Source organism: Cottoperca gobio, chromosome 19 (assembly GCF_900634415.1).
Source record: "Cottoperca gobio chromosome 19, fCotGob3.1, whole genome shotgun sequence".
Lineage (NCBI taxonomy): Eukaryota > Metazoa > Chordata > Actinopteri > Perciformes > Bovichtidae > Cottoperca > Cottoperca gobio.
In genome coordinates, this window is record NC_041373.1 from 3,715,221 (window position 1) to 3,737,495 (window position 22,275).

The window sequence follows — 22,275 nt, forward strand, 5'->3', positions numbered from 1 at the left end:
TTCAGAAATTTCATCACCAGTAACAACAAAAATACACAGGTGGACTAACCAGTTTGGAGGCCCAGGGCAGAACGTTACTGTGGACCCCCCTCACATACTCAAACCTCCCTCCCACTGTGCCGTGTTTATTGATAGTTGTCTCCAAGCTCACATTAAAAATCCAATGAAATGGGAACTTTCACCTCCTAGAATATTATACTTCCTGGAAAACAGTTAATATACAGTGTCGACCCCGTGCTGCCAGTTGGTGTACCTCATTAATAATCCCATTTATAAAGCATTCACAAATTCTCCAACAATCACCTTATTAAAACCTTCCAGCCTGACCTTTTCATTCATTAATGAAACTCTCCATAACTAATGGTCTTAACTTACTAACTTAACTTAAGTATAGGGCACTCATGGAAACTTCTGTATTTGCACTGAGATCAACCAGTACTCATTAAGACCCACATTTAAAACAGTGAAATAAATGGATTCTAACAGGCTTACTGCGATCAGTGAATTTGCTTGCCGGGGAGAACTAATATTTTGTGTGAAATTGGTCTACTTTGATACAAATATGTGTGCCTTTGATGTAAACAACACTGAACTTTGAAAGAACGTGGAGCCAGAGAGTCCAGAATGGAGGAAGCTATCATAACTTCTTAGCTGTGTGGCACCATCCACTTAATTTAAGCCAACCCTCCTCTGTTATAGTGTTTAAGCAGGGGTTGATGGCACAAATGCATATCTCCAATAACTACAATTTTAATGTGACATCGTCCTACTAGCGGCTATGCTAATGAGCGAGCCAGGAGATTAGACCTTGAATGAAATGATGTAAAATTCCAGAGAACAAAATGTCAAAGGGGTTAACAGCTTGCTAGTGTGTTAGCCATGAGCTCACCAACTATCCCCAGGAGTAGTCACCAAGCCTCCATCACAGCCCTTTAGGTTGTCTGTGTGTCAACTATAAGGGGCTGTTTAATTTGGAAAATACATACCCTATGAGCACAATGTAAGAAAGAATGATGGTCTAGATTTTAACACAGGGCCATTCTACAAGAACCCGCCCATGTTAGGGGATCATTTTATAATCGAACAACCAACAAACTAAAGAGGATCAGAACTCGCTTTCCTCCAGAATCTCCTCCATGGTCTCCCCGAGGGTCATCTCTCCATCACTACTGGACAGGCTCTTCCTGGTGAGAAAGTCAAGTCCTGTTGTGTCACAGCCTTTCAAGCCCTGACCTTTAACCTCAACTAGTCCAAGCCGCCCTCCTCTTCCATGTACAGCCACCTGCAGCAGGTGCGGATGCGTTGTGGAGGTGCTGCCCTCATCGTAGGAGTCACTCTGCCGCGAGCACTGTTGGCGGCGCCGCCGAGTGCAGTTCCACAGGTGCTTGAGCGGAACACTCTGAAAGCAGCTCCTGACCTGGAAGTGGTTGGTGAAAAGGAAAAGCTGCCAGCGCTTCTTCAGTTCAGCTTGGACCTAAATTCCAGTTTAAAGAAAAGATGTTTGTCTTGAAGTGAATACTGTAGGTATACATGTGGATAACAACCTAATGAATGTGCACTATACACTCCCAACTCTTGGCTAAAATGTCTCTCTGCCGTTTGGTACTGGGCAGGTAGCAGTCATTCGGTTTATCAGAACGTTTTTGCTGAAAACAGTTACCGGCTCCTTTTGTTCTCCACCAGCTCCTGAGAAAAATCTCTGTCTTTAGCTGCTTAATGCTCCACTATGTTCACCAGCTCGTCTTTAACTCTGTCTGTTTTCTATACAGTTGGTTTATATGAATGTTTTTTCTGCCTGCTGGTGCTGGAATTTCGGTTAATCTATGAATGACAAATGACAAATAACAATAAAACAAGAAATGTCTTGACAGAAGAAATGTACCTCTCCATTTGCAAAGCAGTACAGCACAGCAACCAATAAGCCCTGAAAAAAGTTACAAATGATGGTCAGTGTGGATTCAGATCAATGTACTTGCCATGTACGTCATCATCTTTACAGGTGTTACCTGAAACGAGCTGAGGGTGAGGTTGATGAAGTTCCTGGCGTAGCGACTGCTGTCCTCCAAACATTCATCTATCAGCACGGTGAAGACCACTTCATGGATTCCCAGCAGAGGAATAAGTACCAGTGTTGCTCTGGCCAAGCTGAAGGGCACAAACAAAAACTTACAGTGGTGCATAATTATAGACTGTTAGGACACATACAATACAGGCACATGATTCAGAGAGCACAAGGACAAAGTAAAGCTTTGGGGATGTATGCAAGAGCGTGGCTCCCGTGGTGACATGTACTTCCAGAGTTTAAAAGGCGTGACATTTGAATTTGTGCTGTTCATGGAAGTAATTGACATTTAGATTTTGAACTAGGAACCAACCTACTGTACTGCTTAATGACACCCCTTAGGAAATAACTCTGAAGGTTAGTGAGTCAAGGCAGAGACAAATACCTGTATCTGTAGTCTGTGAATTTCACCTGATCTGCTTTCAGCTTGGACAGCAGCAGCATCAGAATCTTGATGAATATGAAAAAAATGACCTGCAACACACATCCAGGGTAGATTAAAATAAAATGCATCCGAATAAACTACCAACAAGACTTCATTTATATGAAAATGTGCATCTCTCAAAGCGAATTTGTACACCAAGAAATGTACAATCAGTCATGCGTGTGACTATTTCACTTTACAACAGCTTCTACGTCACATGCCCTCACAAGACCGAAAGCATGAAACGCAGTATGAAACCAGAATGACATTTAGTTAATAGCTGGCCCCAAGGAACTCACAGGACATGATGGATCTGTAACTAACATGAACCTCAGTTGGATAACTGTGCTGTGGTTCTTACAAAGGTTTTCAAGGATTGGTTCAGACACTTACCAGCACTGATAAAGTGATCGGGCCTCTTATTATCCACCAGAACCATCTGTTCACAATTGTCCAACATCTTAGAAATAAAAGAAGATTAACAAAATGAAGCAATGGAGAGCATTTTAATTAATTAATTAATGAATAGTTAATTTACTATGTAAGTATGTAATAAAACACTCACCCTGTGTTTTCATATAATATCTTGACAACTGTCCATGGTGTTACAAACAAAATAGGTGTTCCTAAAAAGTAATAAAAGCATAAGATGCAACATGTTTAATTTCACACACACACACACACACACACACACACACACACACACACACACACACACACACACACACACACACACACAAAACAATAATCAAAACAATTACCCCATCCCAGCAGCATATATTTCTTCAGCAGACGTCTCTTGGTCAGCACAGCTGTGAAGAGCAGTGTGTGGAGGAAAATGGCCTCCACCAAGAGCCAGAAGTAGTTACAGGCCACAAAGTATTGCATGCACACTTTGGAGAATTTACACATCAACGCTATCTGTGGGAAAATATGGTACATTAGTGTTGCAAATAGTTCTGCTGATTGAAACTGCTTTGGTAAATGCACAGGTACTTTACTGTACACCTTGGCTACAGCTACAACTGAATAACAAAGCCCCAATGATCAAGTGTCTGCTAATACGTGAACAACAAGGCAGTGTCTTTTATACCGCAGAGCTTAAGTAAGAGTTCCATCCAGGGTTGTCCTTGGGTAGATTGGAATACATGATGTATAATATGATTTCCTTAGAGATGACAGCCATGGCTCTCAGGATGAAGGACACAAACAGATTCATGTGAATGTAGTTCCTGGTACAGTGGAGCTTCCTGGTGAGTAGATACATTAGCAATTAGAGGAAGGCATTGATCCATACTTCCTGTGCAACTGAAAGATAATTACTGAGGGCATATTTCATAAAAAAAAGGATTTAAAACAAGGTACACACAGCTACATGGAAATGCTGCCTGACGTTTGTAAGAATGTATCATCCTCATAGACCTGTACATATCTGTTTACCTCATCGTTCTAGTGCTGTGAGACCATGCATCTAAGCACCATGTATTGTTAAAGCTAGTAAATCTGTCCCATGCCTTATTGATTGTCTTTCAGAATGACGAATAGAAGCTGCGTCATGACAAGTGAAGGACGAATGTTTAGTTCTCAGTGTAGCTTCAGCAATGGTCTTTTAAGTTCTGCTTTCAAGACTGTATAACTGCATACTGTAACGCAACTATCTTTAAAAAAGATATGTTATAATAAAAACAAAATGAAGACTTGTAGGTGATGTAGGTACTTTGTTATTGAACACATGACTTTACTTAATTTGCAGTTGCATTTTTTGTTTTGTTTTGCAACACACATTTTACAGATAAGGACTGTTTAATGTTTCCTATGAAGTTTTTGACGACTAATAGCACTACGAGGCAATGTTTTTAAAAGTGGGCTCCTGTTTGGTTAGTATCTCATGCACACACACAACATGCACACACAGGGTGACGTGGGACACAGTCTGGTGTCGGGTTTCACGAGAAAATTCAGCAATGCTGACAGAGGCAGTGAAGAAGAAGAACGCTAGCAGTCACACACGGGTATGCAATGTCGGTTTCAAAATGTTCCAAAAATTGCCTCTGCCAATGTTTTATAAGAAAGGAAATCATTGATTAGTTCTCACGGTTAACACGATGCATTTTGGTAAACAATGAATGTAAACATAACTCTGTTTCCAAAAGAAACGCTGCATAGGGTACCTTTAAATTGTCAGTATGTATTTTTAAGATTATGTTTTAGGCTTTTCTTTTTCATTAGATAGTACAGCTGAAGTTGGAGAGGAAAGGGAATGAGAGAGGGGATGACTTGTAGCAAAGGACTGCGGGTCTGATTCGAACCCGAGCCGCTGCTCTACAGACTCAGGACATGGGGCTCTCACTCTACCGGGTGAGTTATCAGGGCGCCCGAAAATTTGTATTTTTGTTCTCATTCTCTTCAGTTGAAAACTGAACCATTTTTATCTGTTGTTGCAAAATTTGATTTGGTCTCCAAACATCTCATGCAGTGGGTCCCAGCCTGGGGGTCGCCAAACTTTACGGGGGTTGCGAGGCCAAAAACAACTTATTTTGTTTTAAATATACAGTTGGCTTATATCTCTGGATTTTATTCATTTCTGTGAATGAAATTAAATGAAACTGTTCTTTTTAAAAATGTTATTATTATTTACAAATATACACTTAAAAAATAATAATCTCACAGGATGCCCTCTCTGTGAAACAATCTCCTCCCGCTTTAGAAAAGTATGCCGTTAAAATAGCCAAAGAGCTAAAAGAACAATGGCCAATTTGCTCGTTTTACACAAACTTCCTGCAGTTATTGCCTTAACTGTACAGTTTATGAGTTGTTCTGCACTGTTAGTGTTATGCATTGAATATAATATAAAATAAATATAAAATATGTCACTAAACGTTAGTCAGAAGTCGTCTGTTTACTCAATGATAGAAAAATAGTCCCTTAAGACAACTAATCTAATGTACCACCTAGAAATAAGGGTTATAACAACTTGGGCCATGAGTCCTTCAGGTAATAATAACATTGTACTCATCAAGTTACATGGTGACACCTCCACAAATAAGAGGCAAGAAACTGACAGGCAGGATTTAAACGTACAATAAAGTAATTTCTGCCATTAGGGGGCTCTCAATAGAAACAATAACAGAAGACGGTGCAGCGGCCTCATTGCAGTCAGCTTCTCTCCCTCTGTGGCTACGACATAAAGGCTAACGGATGCTCACCCTGTTTCTCACATAATTTAAGATCCAATCATTGAGGATATTTTTACCAGGAGCCGAATTATCCACAGAGGTCTCCTCTTCTCCAAAACGAACACTAAATAAAGCGGTTTCACTTTGAAAATGAGTGTTTCCCAAGGGAACATAGTGAAGAGCAGCTACAACCTAAAGGTTGAGTTTGCTCGGCTTGTTTCTCTGAAAACCTAAAAGTATCCAGACGTCTGGTTACGTCAAAAACATACATTTTAAAACGACCAAGATCTAAAATGTGTATCGTAAAAATACTGCTAAATACTGGATAAAAGTCCATTTATGACAGCTTCTGGCAGACAACCACACTGCTGAATGGAGGGTCAGTGACACAACAGCTGATAAAACATCCTCAAACATGATGAAGATAATTAATTTACTGCAAGTCAAAGCCAATCACCTGACTGCTCGTATCTGTTTCTCTCCTACCTCAGTAATTACTTTGGTGAATATATTGTTATCCTAACTGAGAGAAATGATGAGCAAAGCTCATAAATATGTTCCAACTTGTTATAAAGCAGAACTATCATCTGCCCCTTTCTCCACACAAAATGTGCTACTTTGATTGTATGACCATGAATAAGCCCTCTAACCCCAACCACTGACCTCAACAAGCCCATCAGGAGAGTAGCCAGTGTGAGAGAGGACAGGGACAGGGAATAGCCAATGACAGAGATGAGCCTGAGGGCTGTCTGCCGAAGCATTTCGTCCTCCTGGACACACACACATGCACACACACACACACACACACAAGGAAACTCATGGAGAGAATAACAACACCTGTTCAGATGTTTCTCATAAAGAGAGACATGTTCAGCTCCAACACTTAGAGGGAGCAGACACTGTGTATTTTACACCCTCCTCCTCCTCTTCCTCACCTTGTCTTTGAAGTAACGGTCCTCCTTACATTTTGAGACATCTCTCCAGGCCTCGGAGGAATTCTCCCTCCGTCGCCATCTCCCGTTATTTAAACATTCTCTGTGTGCCCTCCTGGAGATGTCTGCAGGTAATTGATAGACACATTGATTTGCATTGTTTCTGCGGTCAGATGAGAGGAGAGAAATTATTTGAACCTGTGTTGGGACATTTTATTCTTGTTTTTGCATTATTATATGGTATGGTCTCTTCTTGTAAGTAATCAATTAAAACTTTATTGTGGTATTAAATCACAATGACGGCTGAATTTTAGATCTTTCTTTGTCATTTGTTCTATCTCTTGGTAGGACATTCAACCATTTCAAATGATTTTAATCAGTACCCTTTAGAAGCGCCTGCTGTACTGAGCGTGGCTAAAAACAATAATTGCAGCTGACATATCCAACAGCAGACTACTGCTTCACATTTAAAGCATAACTGTGTAATGTTGAAATATTTAACTGCAAAAACACTCGATCCCGTGAGAAAGCTTGTACAGCTGACTGTTTTGTAATTCACTTCAAAAGATTGAATTAATAAAGGGAGTCTGATTAGTAAAAGGAACCATTCATGTCACATGGTCAAAGCTTCAATGACATTTATGTTTAATTTGTGACCTCATACGTTAGTTGTTATTGAAGTGAAGTGGAAAAACATAACATTACTTTCACTGATCCATGGCAAGTAAGAAGGACAGGGGACCGACACATTCCCAGGAGATGAATGGGGCCAACACACAAAAGTATCAAACGTTCCTTTACAGAAGATTCCTGTGAACCAAAGAATAATCGAGTTTTCACAAAGATAATAATAATAAAGAAAATGAACACTGGAACACGTGACAGGAGGCTCACCAGTGACTGAGAGTCCGCTTGTTGCCAGAGTTCTGCTGCAGTTCTCCCAGTATTCGGTCCGATTAGCGATCAGAGTTATAAGGTCTGAGCTTGTTACCTGCATGTGGATTAAAAAATTATTATTTGAATAATCTGAAAAGTTACATGTAAGAGAATCCTACCATTACAGTGTTCATCCTACAAAACAGTGAGGATGGAATTAAGGATTTAGTTCTCCATTCCTTCCCAAAGATGAATATGTATAAATGATTATGGAACACAGCTGTAAAAACTGTATTGTATATTTGGAAGAAACTGTAAAAACAATGATGATATTTTATCATCTCATAAAGCTGCTGCAGTGAACATTTCAGCAGACACAGAGCAACCACCTCACACACCAACAATCACTTTCCTCTGTCCACCAGCTGCACCGGCTCGTCGCTCACTTGGTCTGCTGTTTGGTGCTTAGCTCATGATCATCACTTGTCACAATGTCACAACAATATCATTTATGACTTGAGAGTGACAATGTTATCTATGTAAAACTGGTTTAATGATATACAATAAGATTTTACAGCACAACTGCGAATCAAGCCTCTGAACGGATGTGCTGAGTAGAGGTTGCAGTATTTTTATTTACCCACTTGGTGGGAGTATTTGATAAGCACAACCTTCCCTCACAGAGGGGACATGTTCACCTGTGTGCATTCTGGAATGGATCAACATGTAATCAACACGGCTTTCTGCATTAGTGTCATGCCTGCAGCAATGCAAACACACCCCTCTGTGTGTTCTTGATGTCAGTCTGTAGGTGTCCCCGACTAAAGGCTATTGTATATTACAGCTATAATTTTAACCTCCAGAATTATCATTCTTCATAAATGTGCTGTCATAATTGAGACAACTGATAATTTTCTTTATTTGAGAAGCAAACTTCAGCCCACAGCTGCCGTCTCTGTCATTTATACTATACAGTGTCAGGGCTGAGGGCAGTGGCTTTCCTATATTGGCCGAACACTCGCAATCTTCACACCCCAGTGAGGAAGCAGCTGAACTCTGCAGCCTCTGCGTGTCCGTTTGGCTGCCTGGTGGCACATCCACCACCTGTGTCACAAAGATTTCTCATGTGAGCTTGTCAAGCCTCGGTGTCACCACTGAAGGGAAGACAAGAGCTGCTGTCTGCCTGTCTTCCCTGCTGTCTCCCGAGAGACTGAATCTGCTTCAAATCCAGCCGCAGACGCTTGATCATTCATTTGCTGCATATTGTTGAAGGTTAACTCTTTTAACTCCTTAAGACTTATAAAAAATTATCTGCTACATGCTGGTTTTGAAGATGTATTTCTCCTCAGAGATCAGGATCTTTGATCTGATTCATGAGAAGTACAACGTGCCTGTACAGAAAATCAGATGAAGAATATTTAGTTTGGAGCCAAGTTCTGTTTTTAGCAAGTCCCAGGTTATACCAAGGAAAAAAGTCCAAAGACACGTGAGACTTGAATGCAAGTTATTTGAAAGGTGTGTGTGTGTGTGTGTGTGTGTGTGGGTGTGTGTGTGTGTGCATTTTAAGTGTTATAAGTTAAGTATTCATTTACCTGGGGGTTGAAGATAACAAAGAAGAGTGAGAGCAGGACTGTGGGTCTTGCTGTGATCTGGATCCTCTTGTGCCAGGTTGGCAGCAGGGATGACATGGTGCTGTGGGTTTACATCAAAAGCAGCAGGTTTCTGGTTTCTCAGCTGGTTTTCCAGCCTCATATCTCACCCCTGCACTCGCAAGCCCTCTTACTCATCCGCCCTTTAATCTCACGAAGTCCACTCAGCACGGCTCTCCTTGCCTCGCCACACAAGGTAACTCCAGAATATTCAGAATTTGTTGGATGGATTTGGAGATGGGTTTGCAAGAACAGAAATCGTTCTTCTCCAGTTTGTGACGCTTGTTGTCGTTGGTATTCCCCAATTTCGTCTTCGTCATCAAATATACTTTATGGTTCTTTCAAAAAACTGATCGTTGAAAAAGTTACCTCCTAATGATGGGTATTATTTGGATGGTTATCTTAGAGTAGGTGAAGATGTGCTCGGCTGCAGTTCCAGTTCTTCTGCACATGAAGACCTCTTCGCCTGTGAAGGATCCGTAAGTACTCCCTATAGACACAGCACAACTCAGAGCTCCTGTGGGTCCTCACAGAGAGATTGCCTCTCCCGCCCCATCCTCACTCAACCAATCAAGATAAGGCGAAAGCCAGCTACATAACTGGACTAACTTTGTTGTCCAGCAAAACTGATCACACAGGAGCAAATGGACACACTGGCTAGCTCTAATGTACACACTGAAATGCAAGCACATGTATAAAAAATCCTAAAACATGCGTAAAGTACACACAACACACACACAAAGCAAATCAACCGGTACTGTAGACAGAGAGGGAAGACGCTGACCCCTCCCTTCTGTTTAGATATCTCACACAGTAACTGAGCATCACCCAGCATTTCTGACACTAATGGGGACCTAGAGTAAACTATCAGCACTGAAACCAAACACAGGCAAGCAAATGGGAGAGCAGAAAGCCAAAGTCGCCGGCACAAGCCTTATTCTCTGCATGACGCCTGTCTCACTACATATTTTAGGCAAGGCAATGAAGTGTGAGAATAATACCAGCATTAAAAGTGCTAAAAGAAGCACATCTGACATACTATCACCATGTAAAGTTGATAATGGCTGAGGTGCTAGCAAACATTTAAACATGCAGCAAACACAAGCAACATGTACGTATAACTTTACTGTTAGCTCTGTTTTGGTCAAAGAACATCTAAAATAAAACTCTGGCTCTTTAAGCTAAGGGCTTCTCTATGTTCACCAGCTATTTGCTAACTTTGTCTGTGCAGTTATTTTTCTTCTTTTGCAGAAAACAGCTGTAAAAACAAACTGATGAAAGTTACCTTTGCTAGCTAAAAAACTACGAAAACTAGCTAGCCAGAGTTTGCCAGCAGGAACACCAAAACATGAGCTAAAAGAGGCTAAAAGGAAAGCTGCAGAGTGGTGATAATTATTAGTAGGATCATCATTAAAATAGCAAAAGCAAAATAGTCATTTGATTCAATGCCATTATAAATAAATGGGATGAATGCAGCTTTAAGCCTCAGGGCATTTACAGGAGAGATTTGTAAAAGGAAAAACACATTAAAAAGAATCATGGTCTAGCAATGAAAAAAAATAAACAGCAGCCAATATGCACCATATTTCATATCTTAAACCCCACATTAAATCACTATGATTGCCAATGCCATGAGGGAAAGGGCAAAATGATTTGAAGACAAGCAGCATGCACTGTGAAGAGGCACATAAAGTGAAGAGGCACATAAACTGAAAATACATACTTTGGAAGTGAGGGAGCAAACCTCAGTGATGCATCATGTGTAATTATAATTGTTTTTTATTACATTGTGATGTAGCTTTCAAATATCCCTGTGGTATGGATGTGACAGAATCCATTGCAGAGAAAATATATAGAATATGATTGCGTTTCAGACCTCATAGTGCACCAACCATGCCATTATTTGTGACTGTGAAAAAAATGTTGAAATTAATTTTTTCCAGATCCATAAGAATATACAGTTGTGCCAGGGCAATACATGCACATTGCGTGTCTAACTAACAGAGGGAAAATACATACAGTATATCAAACGTTTTCATTGTGTTTTAAAAATACTTAAATGGCAGTAAATCAGTTTGATGAAGACATGGCCTCGGGGGGTTGGTATGGGGGGATTCTCATTTAAAGCCGTACTGAAAGGGAAGAGGCTGAAGAGACTGTGGATGAGGTTATGTAAGAGTTCAAGTGTGCCCATTTGAAACCAACATAATGGTCTTGATGGTCGAAGCCTCGCCATAGGTTCATGCTCTGTTTGGAAAGGTTGTATTCATCAGAGTCTAGAAGGAAACACAAACAACCTACAGCTCATTCACATTAACAAATTAATGCGTGAACGAATGTGTAATGTGAAAAAAACTTGTGCCGAACATACAGATAATTATCACCCAATGCGGCAGTTCCCCTCAGCCGTGCAGAGTGTATTAACATATTTCAGGACATTGTTTTGGTTTTAAAGTCAGTTTTGGATCTCACTGCTCGCTTCAAGACGCAGTTTTCAGCAGATAGAGTTCTAATAAATCCACCGTACACCATCTGCTCTGCACTGAACAGGAGACAGACTTACTTACAGACCAGTGGAGACCAAAACAAAGCTGAAAGACTGAATATTGGACTTCTTTGGTCTACAAACAAAACTACAAAAAACAAATGCAAATGTTGCTGTGTGTCTCCTGGATGTATAAATACAGTTGGCAGCACATTAGCTATACCAGTTAAATATGTTGATAACATTTCAATATTGGGTTTACAGTTTGATGCATTGCCCACAAGTGGCAACAAAGTAATAATAAATTAGTTTTACCCTCAATCTTTACCTCATTTTTTTCCATTAGCTCTTAGCATGCTAACATACACACTCACTAGTAATAACATACCAGGATTTGTAAAGTCTACTGCTTGTTTAAACATGCTTTTAAGGGTCAAATTAAGAAATCATAGACAGTAAATTGAATTCACAAGTAAAATCACCATTTTTACACAAGTAACATCTTTGGGCCGCCAGTGCCATGTGAAAGGGCCGATGATAGCGTCAACAATAAAGACATAAAAAAAAACTAAAAAACAATACATGCTTTTTGTATGGATGTATAGTGCTGTAAGTCCATAAAGTAAGCCCCCCCACTTGTCACCAAATGGAAGCTCAATGGTTTGATGAAGTAAATCAACTCAACGGCAGGATCTTGAGTATGTTAAACTGGACATTGAAGCTGTGTGGAGATCAGGTACACATAGTAGATTAGGCAATGACACAGCTCTTTATTTCTACTCATAAATACCATGAATCTACTGTGTAAAAAGCAGACCTAACCAGTGAGAGTGTAGTAAAAGGACAGCTGTATTAACAAGATGCACTAGTGTTTTGTCATTACAAAAGAATTAAGAGCAGCAGCAATCATTTTCTCATTTAATTTTCAAACACCTACATAGTTGATTATAAATGATGAGTTATTATATATATATATATATATATATATATATATATATATATATATATATATATATATATATATATATATATATATATATATATATATACATATAAATGGCTAGATCCAGTACTACCTGTATGCTCTGTGTGAAATACTCTGTGTATTTTCACGCAGCAGGATCTGATTTAATGAAGCTTAAACTGTGCAGTCTCATATATTTCTGCGACATAAATCCATACATATAGTAATGTTTTTATTTAACGTATACAGTATAAATGTGCACAGTTGCACACTTGAACTGTGTTACATCCAGATTCTTGACTGCTTGAGATACACAAAACGGAAATCTAATCCCACTTGATTTGTTTCGTACCAAACAGTATTTAATTCTCAAGTGTTTTCTCATGATATCTGGGTTAAGATGTATATACGTGAATGTCACAAGAGATAAACACACGAGCCAGGCAACAGAACAAAACAAAAGCTCAGGACTAAAGTCAAGTTTCCTTTTATGTCCTTCGTGTAGGAAGAGGAGTACAGGACTGAGCGATTTAAAAATGACTACTGAAGACACTAAATGACATGTATTTAGCCAGCTTATATAATGTGTAAAGAGACATATTTTAATGCATTCCAGGCTGTATGAGAAATTATTTTATGTTTCCAGTATTTTCATCATTTCATACGTCACATTTATTGTGGGTCGAATCATACGCAAAGAGTCTATCAATACACTTAGAGCCCATCAATGTCAGCTGATTGTTTCCTTTATTAGTTATTAAAGCTGCATTCATTGATCCTCTCAGTGTGCAGTGAGTCTTTAGCTGTTCTTTGTGTGGCTGAAAACATGGTCTGTGAGAGCATTGAGGGTGGTTCAAAAGAGTTGACAGCTGTGAAAACAAAACTACAAACCAAAGGATGCTAGAACTGGGGGGGAGTTCGTGGCCCTCGGATCCTGCTCGAAGCCTGCTCATCAGGAAGAAAATGTTTTACATTTTAAAGTTTAATGCATCAATCTGGTGCACTTTGAAATCAAATTAAGAAGTTGGTTCTTCTATGAAGATCCAATTTCTGATTAATACTTTAGTGCTCTAGATACATAATCATAAACATATCCACCTCCCCTGCCCCCACCCTTACCCACCTCACACACACACACACACACACACACACACACACACACACACACACACACACACACAGTACACACACAGGCAGATACAGATACACACTCCACACTTAGTGTCTCACTCATTTACATATTGTCTGCATATTGTTTTGCACAGATCTCTCTCTTCTGTATATTTTATGTACGTACATGGAGCCAAGTGTTCTTTATTTAATTAATGGTATTAATTTCTTTGTACATATTTCCTTGTGTGGCAAAATAAGAACTTCATTGTACGAACGAGACGGGTTGGTGTGTGTGTTTTTAAGTGTTAAGACGGGTCAGGTGGGTTGCCGACATCTCTGCAGACTGCTGACGCACTGAGGACAGTCGGCCCCGGTTGACGATCGTGGCGCGGCAGAGGGAACACTGTGAATGTAAAAATACTGAGCAGTGCGGCCTTAAATTATCTTGTGTTGTAAGGCTTGTTGAGAAAACACACATGCCATAAAAGTTATGTGTAAACATTACCCCCATCTACAAATGCCCCACAATGAATGATGTACTGAATGCATGTTTGAAAGAGTTCTAACTTCAACCTCGAGACAGTTTCAACCTGTTATATATAATTTGTCATATTCACTGCATTCCAGGAGTCACTGTCAGACGTGTAGTATTACCTCATCTAGCTTGATGAACTACGGGTTCCCAGAAAGTGTTTTGACAACCCACAGAGGAGTGAAACGTGTTGTTTTCAATTAGAGATGGACATATGGGCTCAGTAATAAAACAAGTTATCCAGCTAGTTTCTCAACACGTTAGAAATACCACTTATCTTATGGTTGCATTGCATTCTGGTGTATTGGGGGTTACTATTAGTGGATTAATTGGTATCAGTGCATCTTTTATCTGTGTATTTCTTAAATGTCAGTGCCAAAAAAAGGGAAAAGGTCCAAGGACTCCTTGATGCAGTTGTTTTAATGTAGGTACAGAATCTGGATTTCACCTTTATAGGTCAGGTTATACTGACCTTTAAACAGCAGGTGAAAATGTTCATAAAGTCAAAATATAAGTATTTCATATCTTCTTTTTCCCCCCCAGCAGCCAAATTGACCATCTGTGTTGCATACATTTCAACTCAGACCACACAACAAGCCATAAATTCAGGGAGTGAATTTCAACTGAAAGTTGAAAAAGGTCAGCCACATTAACGTGCCTGCGTGTATCTGCTCGCTGCACCCCACCTCAGTGCAGCTCTGTCCTGAGCTAACGTAGGGGGTGGTGTTCGTATTAGGTAAACACAGCACTACAAATGTTTACAATCTCCTGCAAATGGGTTAGAAAGTGTTTAATGGAGAGGACAGGTACTATGTGGAAGGTTAAACAGGTTGCCGTGCCGGTGCGTAAACTGTTTGGGTCTCTGCTGTGTTTGGGAGTTGAAGCTTTGACTTTTCAAGAGTACAAATATTTCTTGGTTAAGAGGCGATCTGGTGTGAAGAGGCATTAGCTGCCTGTGGCACACATTAATTTGCATTGATTATATATGTGACTACAAGACAGTTAAGTTTAGTAATGGTTTCACAGATATTACAATAACAGTAGTATAGTATCAGTATAGCTGGATTACCAAACGTTCATCCAGTTGCAGCAGAATATCAAGAAATTCACAATAATTGTTTTAATGTTTACTTTTTGACATCTTCACTCATGTGTTGAGCAAACTATACAGTGCACACATGCATATATGCACATACAGAACAATGTATCCTCCATGTGTTTACATTCTTGCTGAGGCAGAGTGATGGCGGGGGAGAGGGGGGCGAACGGTAGCTCTCATACTGAAAAACAAACAGGCCGAGGGCCGCGGAAACAGCCTGGAACCCAGGGACGCTCAGGAACATCCTGTCCACCGGTCTGCTTCGGTCAACACCAGAGACAGCTCTAGGCACAGCATCGCTCTGTAACCAAATAACATCATCAGAACCACATCAAGGTGGTGAACGACCCCAACGGCCAAGGATGTGCAAGAAGAAAATTTGTTTTCCTTCTGATTCCAAGAAAGGAGAAAAACATCAACTTTGCATCATCGATACTTCAGATTTACAAAGGCTTTACATGTTTTCCTTCAAATCATAACCCAAAATAAATAATAAATATTTACTCTCAATTGACATAAAATTGGAAGAAGGACAAACCATTTCACAAGAGTGTGATGATATTTACATACTTAAAGGGGCGCTCCAGCAGTATAGTATTGCACTTTTATATAGTTAGGGATCATTGTGTGAGATAAAAAAACGAAAGGTCAAAATTGAAGCAGCAGAGATCTTATAATTTCGATTTGTTTCAAGAAAACAAACAAGAAGAACCAAACACAGGATGTGCAAAGTCATTCTGCTGTTTTACTTCCTGTCCCTGTGTGTTTTATTTGCCCCGCCCTGATTTGGTCCTCCTGTGTCTAATCACCTGCTGCCCTCTTGTCTTTGCCCTTGTTCCTTGTTGGTTTGTTGTTTCCTGGTGTTGTCGTTCCTTCTGTGCCATCGTGACAACCTGGTTTGTCCTGTTTTCTGTTGCCTCGGCCTCCTCCATGCCTTGTTGAATTCAGCTTAGTTTATTAAAGCTCGCTTTTTGTTTGCAACCTGTTGTGTACTGCGCTTGGTTCCTTTTTTTAACCGCATCATGACAGCTGAACCACTTTATCTTGCACCAAATTCAACCCTCAACCGCAAGTTCAAAATTGGTCAAATGTAACATAACTGTTACCTCTGAGGTGACGGTAGCATGATCCAACCAACATGGACAAGGTTAATATTTAACTAATTCTGTCTCAGTGCAACTTGCAAATAAATGTGTTTCCAGTGTAACCAGAGCCACATAGCAAACATTTTGACCGTGCTCTTTTTACCACTTCATATCTGCTTCTGTCTGTTTTCAGACACCAGATTATCTGTGTCAGTGTATCAGTATATCAGTGCAATACAGCACCTTGAAAGAACACTAATACACTTATGTTACTACACATCTGCAAACAGTCTGAGCTACTCAAACTGTAATCCCTGAGCTCTTAAAGTGAGGCTGCAACTTTTCCCAGAGGAAATACATACATAATATTCATCCAAGTGAAACAGTAAAACACACCATTTGTCATTTCAGTACATGTGGTCTACCATTAGCTATGTCATATCGGATCAAGGAAAACCCCAGAGTGCAATACATGTCTTCCTTTTATAAGTTGCATAATGTGCTTTGAAGCAACATGAGCTGCAGTTTCAAGACTTGCATGGAGGGGTGCCATAGCAGGAACATAAGAACTCACTATCTATGACGGTGCATAGTACTTGCCTTGAGATGAAAGGCTGAGCAAACAGAGAAATTCTTGACCTGGGTAGTCATGACACCCCATTTCCTGGTCCGACTCATTAGCAACACAGGATAAGTAAATATTAAGCATGCTGAGGAACAAGGAACATCTAAATATACACCACAGATTGGTTAGTACTTTTCCTATAGCGGTGTAAACTGCGGTCATGTTTCAGTATCATATGGTAGTAGTTAGGGGGGTTTCAAAAAGTTTTTTCCTATCAATGCTGGTTTTCTTAATAACTTATGGACAGCATTTCATAAACCAACTAGCTGAAGGCGGTTTTCAATTGCAGCCAGGCTCCTGCGGCGGGACATAAGGCCATTGAGGAGTTTAACAGGGCGGTGACACGGGACTCAACCCTCTAATTCCCTTTCAGCAGCTCTATATGCCTTTGGGGCTTGGATGAAGCAAAATGAGAGATGCTTCTAATCCTGCACATCGCCGCTCCTTCACCCCACCCCACCTCCACCCCTCTCTTCTTCTATTCAAGTGGGTCTTCTATTTTCCCCTTTTTTTCCACTTTTAAAATATGTACACTTTTATGTAATGCAGATTCATATTTTCAACACATGCATGTTTTCTGGAGGAGGCCCGCAGGAGATGGAGAGAGAGATTAGCTCTGGTATGGGAAAACAGAAAGGGGGGCAGGGGGTTGTCAGCCTAGATTTATCATCCATTTACATTCTCCCTAACACACACTCAGCAGCTCAGTCTAAACACAGGGCGAAAGCTTCTAAATAACCTCACATGGTCACGTTTACAAACTTTTCCACTTTTTTGATTTTTTCCCCCCAACATCTTAAAAAAGAAATTTAAGACATTAAATACCATTAATGATAATTTATTAACATTGGAAATGATTGTAATCACACTTGTTTATTCATAGGAGTAGTTTATATTTAGGAGAGGGGAGGTGCAAAGTTGCTGACATGTTTATGTAGACAAAAGATAACTTGGATGTGTTCAAGCAGGTGAAAGATTTGGATAGGAAATAGGACAGGTTCCATTGAGGTTTTAGTTAATACGCCATTTGATGCTGAGCATCCTCAAGGCCATCAAGCAATAATCAAATTATCAAGAGAGTGTTTTTTTAAATCATACTTGTGATTTATTATCCGTCCACTTGCTTTGTGTATTTCCAATTTCCCTCGAGTATGTCTTGTTCTCCATCTGTTAGCATGCTTTCACGCTTTTAGCCTGAGATTGTTTTGCTCTGGCCTACAGATAGTAATCAAATAATTAATATTTCAAGCGTTTATCTGCTCATCGTGGCAGCTCTGTATACACACACAGAGCTCGACATTTTTGGCCGCTGTTTCATCACAGAAAGTTTCTCTGTTTGTTCTTTAAGCAAGGGATAACAACACTCAAACAAGAACATGGGGATGCAACACAACACGGCTGCAGAGAGACAAACAGACTCCAAGCAAACAAAACATTAAGTCAAAAGGAATTAGGCTAATGCAAGGTCACTGCGGTCCAATGAGAGCTACAACAATAATCATGCCTTAGATTTCAAGTTCTATGAATGCAGGTATTAATATGTTATTTTACAAATAAGACATTATATCTTGTTTGTTCAATTCATTAAAAAAAACATGGTTTGAAAGACCAGATGTGGTTTTATGTGATGAAAGTATTCTTTTAAGGAATTCACTGTGCCTCGCCAAGAAATACATAACTCACAATTAATCCTAGCTATTTCTAGGCTTTATGCTAAGCTAAGCTAATCACCAGCCGGCTGTAGCTTCATATCGACAGAAACTGGTCTCAATCTTCTAACTAATCAACTAACTCTTGGCAAGAAAGCAAATAAGCATATTTCCCAAACTATTTTTCAACTCCAGCTCCTCTACATGACTATAGTAATAATGCAGGTGTTGTATTAAGGGCCTTATCATGTGCTTTGCTGGTGCAATAATGGTGTTATGGTAGTTTTCAATTACAATTATTATTTTAAATACCACAAAAGTGCCTTCAGCCCTCATAAGGCTCCAGGGCAGCTGCCTGTAATCTAACCTTGGGTCCATTAAAGTGAGTGAAACCCATAGAGACCTCACAGAGGATGCAGTCTGTGAAATAGAACCAGTACATTTATATGTGTGACTTAATAACAATAAATACATTGTAACTCAATGAGCCACAGAGTCACAAGTATATTTATATTAGGGACAAGAAAAAAATGTCCCTGGCTTTAAATTCTGTATACGGCCAATAGAGGAAGCCATGTTGGCATGTTCTGCTTAAGATGAAGCTGTCGCTTTCTGCTAACATAAATAATCATGCTAGTGTTCTGTGTCCTGCATATGTAGCAGCCGAACAGTGGCATGCACACTGGAACACAGCGGCTGCCTCTTCGCTAATGATTAAAACCATTCCAGGCTACTGGGGAGACTGGGGAGCTTGTCAACCGCGGTGGGTTTGGAGATGAGAGCGATGGTGGAGCGTCTGCCTGGAGTCCCTGTTAACATTGAGATAGACCAGAAGCTCTACCAAACTCAGAAAGGAATAGCCAAACGCATCCAAGTTTTGGATGCTATTGTAAGCACAAGGTGGCGGCTGTGTATTGCTTTGCTAAAGATTAGTTTTATTTGATCACCTTGGCAGTTCACAAGGGCTCAGACATTAAAGCTGCACAAGGTTTTACAATGATGATGCCAGATTGGCAGAATAAAGTACCTTTTGATATCTTTTTAAGGGCTTCAATGCCCACCGATTACTTTATGGGATACAAGTGATCCTCTGGTCTTCTCTCAGGTGACTGGTGAGTGTGGAAGTGTTGAGGAGCTTTCATACTTTGAACAGGCATTACCGTCGTGTTTGTGGCCAGCTGACAAATGCAAGTCCAAAATTCACTCACCTTTTTGCTCTGCTATGGTCTCCAACAACTCCATAGGGAAATATCTGGCAGAATATTTAGCAGGATCTGTTCACTAGCTAGTCGCTAACTTTTTCAGTGAGCCGTTTGGAGCACACAACTGGGTGTATTTGTTCAAAAACATCTATAATTACATCTTTTTATAATGCATCAGAGAGACAAATCTGATATTCAACTCCCACTAAGATAGCAAACAAACCAACCCCCAAAATGTCAGAGTGACAGAGCATTGCTGGTATTAGAAACTTTGAAAAGTTATAAAAATCTATCCAGCCATGCAGATAGTTTTGATTTTGTGTAGTAAGATAGATAGATAGCTAAATAGATACTTTATTGATCCCGAGGGAAATTTAGGCATCCAGTAGTTTAAAAGACATATGCCCCCCCCCCTCTCCCTCCATTAAAAAGTAAGTAAAAATAAAAATAAGGAGATAAAGGCTGTAAATTATACATACAAAGAGGAGATACAAAGAGAGGAGTTGTACAGTCTTATGGCCAGGGGGACAAAAGAGTTCTTGAGCCTGGTTTTGAGGTGTTTTGAGATATCCACATTTGCCAGTACCTCGACATGATTATCTCCACCAGGGAGATTCCAACGGAGATCCTGTTGACTACTAACTACTCTTAACTGGCCGGTTGGGACCAATACTTCAGTTTGACCGTTTTGGACGGTGTGTGTGGCTAACAGCTAACAGCTAACAGCTAACAGCTAACAGCTAACAGCTAATGGAACTACACACACAGCTTGTCTTTTCATTTAACTAATTAAGTTAAGTGCCCTCAGAGTGCAGACAAAGAGAGAGAGAGAGAGCCTATAGAGCCGGCATACGTCTAACGTGGTACAATAAGGGTTTATTTCAACAAAACCGGAGTTCGTGAATGTTGGTGGAACAGTGAAAAGATCTGACCAACATGGTTTTGGTGAATTTTATTTAGTTTCTGTCCAGTTTGAATGAAGAGAATGTGTTCTACAGATGTATTTCTTTCAAAAGTAGAGCAGGTGTAAGAATATTTCCTTTCTTTCCTTTTTGTGAGTTTATTTTGTATATTGATGAAACTAAATAAGCTAAGACAGTTTATGGAACGTAGCGGATTCGACACTCAACCAGCTGATCTCCCAGCTAAAACTATGGGAACGAAGCGGGGGGGAACAGGCGCAGCCCCTTGGGACAGTTTTTATTAACTTGATGAAATGTTTTTTGTGGTGAAAAAGGTTTGTGTGCAGCTCTGCCCCAGAGTCAGACACACCTGATGGAGACCTGCACTCTACTGAGTGAACCTTTCTAGTTGTGTTTGTTCTGATGAAAGTAAAACTTAACAGCAGTGTTTTTTCCAGAGACAGTCTCTTGGTTATTAAGTTGTCAACAGTTTTGATAGGGACTGTTTCTTTGGCATGAAAGTACTTGCAATGAATACGTTTCCAAGTGAAGTCTGTGGATTATCCACAGTAACAAGGACATTTTTCTGGATGACAATGGACATTTAGCATCTGTGTCGGAATATTTGAAAGGGTTACATGTTGTCCTATGATTAGCTCTCCAACACTCACTGGAGATGGATTCTACACCCCGTGAAAAATGCTTTAGGAAAAATGTTGATACAAATCAACACACATCCTGCATCCCTTCTAAATTCCCCTGCAACATAAACACTATCAATTCGGTCTGTTTTCGGGCCAAGGTCCAAACCCTGCAGTTGAGCTCTGTCTGTGTCGTTTCTCCCATCCTGCCCAGATTTGGCCACAAGTGTCTTCCACTTGGGAACAGGAAGACTGCCCCTTTTTCTTTCTCTCTAACCCCAGTTTGTCTCAGAACATGACCCTGACTACAGACATGACTTGTCGACTTGCAGGAATCCCTAATCCTAGACTGGAAGGTGGGGCCGAGCTCCAGCTGACTCCACATTCTTTTTCCTAGAAGGATTACAGACTGAGGATCTAGTGAAAGGCTCTTTCCCATTACATAATGGAATTTTTCCTAAAGTATATGTCACAGCAGGACGATGTGCAGACCTGTAACTGTCAAAGGTCAAATGTCAGCATTCAACCCTCCCAAACAGTCCGTTGGTGCTGCACTGCATAAGCCAGCATCACCCCTTTTTTAGCTAGTACCTTGGTAGGTGAACCATAAAATAATGTAGGAAAACAATAGACGCTATTAAATAAGTGGACGTAGTCTGAAAAGTGCCTTAACTGCATTCTTCTTCGAGTTTATGGTCTCAATCGCTAGTTTCAAGTCTTGATACAGCATGATGTTCACTTTGTAAATGATGGTCTCAATTAGAGTTAAACAGACAGGATATAAGCAGGATATACTTTAGGGCGTGGCTACCTTGTAATTGACAAGTCGCTACCACGGTGAACTGTCAATCAGGACACA

General features: G+C 40.2%; 1 protein-coding gene across 1 annotated transcript; it reads right to left on the minus strand.

Annotated features, from left to right (window-relative positions):
* Positions 1–1,105: 1,105 nt before the first annotated feature.
* Positions 1,106–9,169, minus strand: glp2r (glucagon-like peptide 2 receptor). Its single transcript, XM_029455894.1, has 13 exons — positions 9,063–9,169; positions 7,489–7,585; positions 7,300–7,404; positions 6,598–6,719; positions 6,326–6,432; positions 3,580–3,736; positions 3,248–3,407; positions 3,052–3,112; positions 2,880–2,946; positions 2,448–2,536; positions 2,007–2,145; positions 1,883–1,924; positions 1,106–1,474 (listed from the first exon to the last, which is right to left on the minus strand). The coding sequence occupies exons 1-13, from the start codon at positions 9,156–9,158 to the stop codon at positions 1,106–1,108; spliced, it is 1,611 nt and encodes a 536-aa protein (XP_029311754.1). The 5' UTR covers positions 9,159–9,169.
* Positions 9,170–22,275: the final 13,106 nt, after the last annotated feature.

What these genes read in the sequence shown, in the direction of transcription:
- glp2r (XM_029455894.1), bottom strand. Translation starts at nt 9,158, where the DNA reads ATGTCATCCCTGCTGCCAACCTGGCACAAGAGGATCCAGATCACAGCA. An exon ending in AAGCGGACTCTCAGTCACTG is followed by an intron (nt 7,405 to 7,488) that starts GTGAGCCTCCTG and finishes TTTGGTTCACAG; the next exon opens with GAATCTTCTGTAAAGGAACG. An exon ending in ACTGCTTTGCAAATGGAGAG is followed by an intron (nt 1,475 to 1,882) that starts GTACATTTCTTC and finishes ACTGGAATTTAG; the next exon opens with GTCCAAGCTGAACTGAAGAA.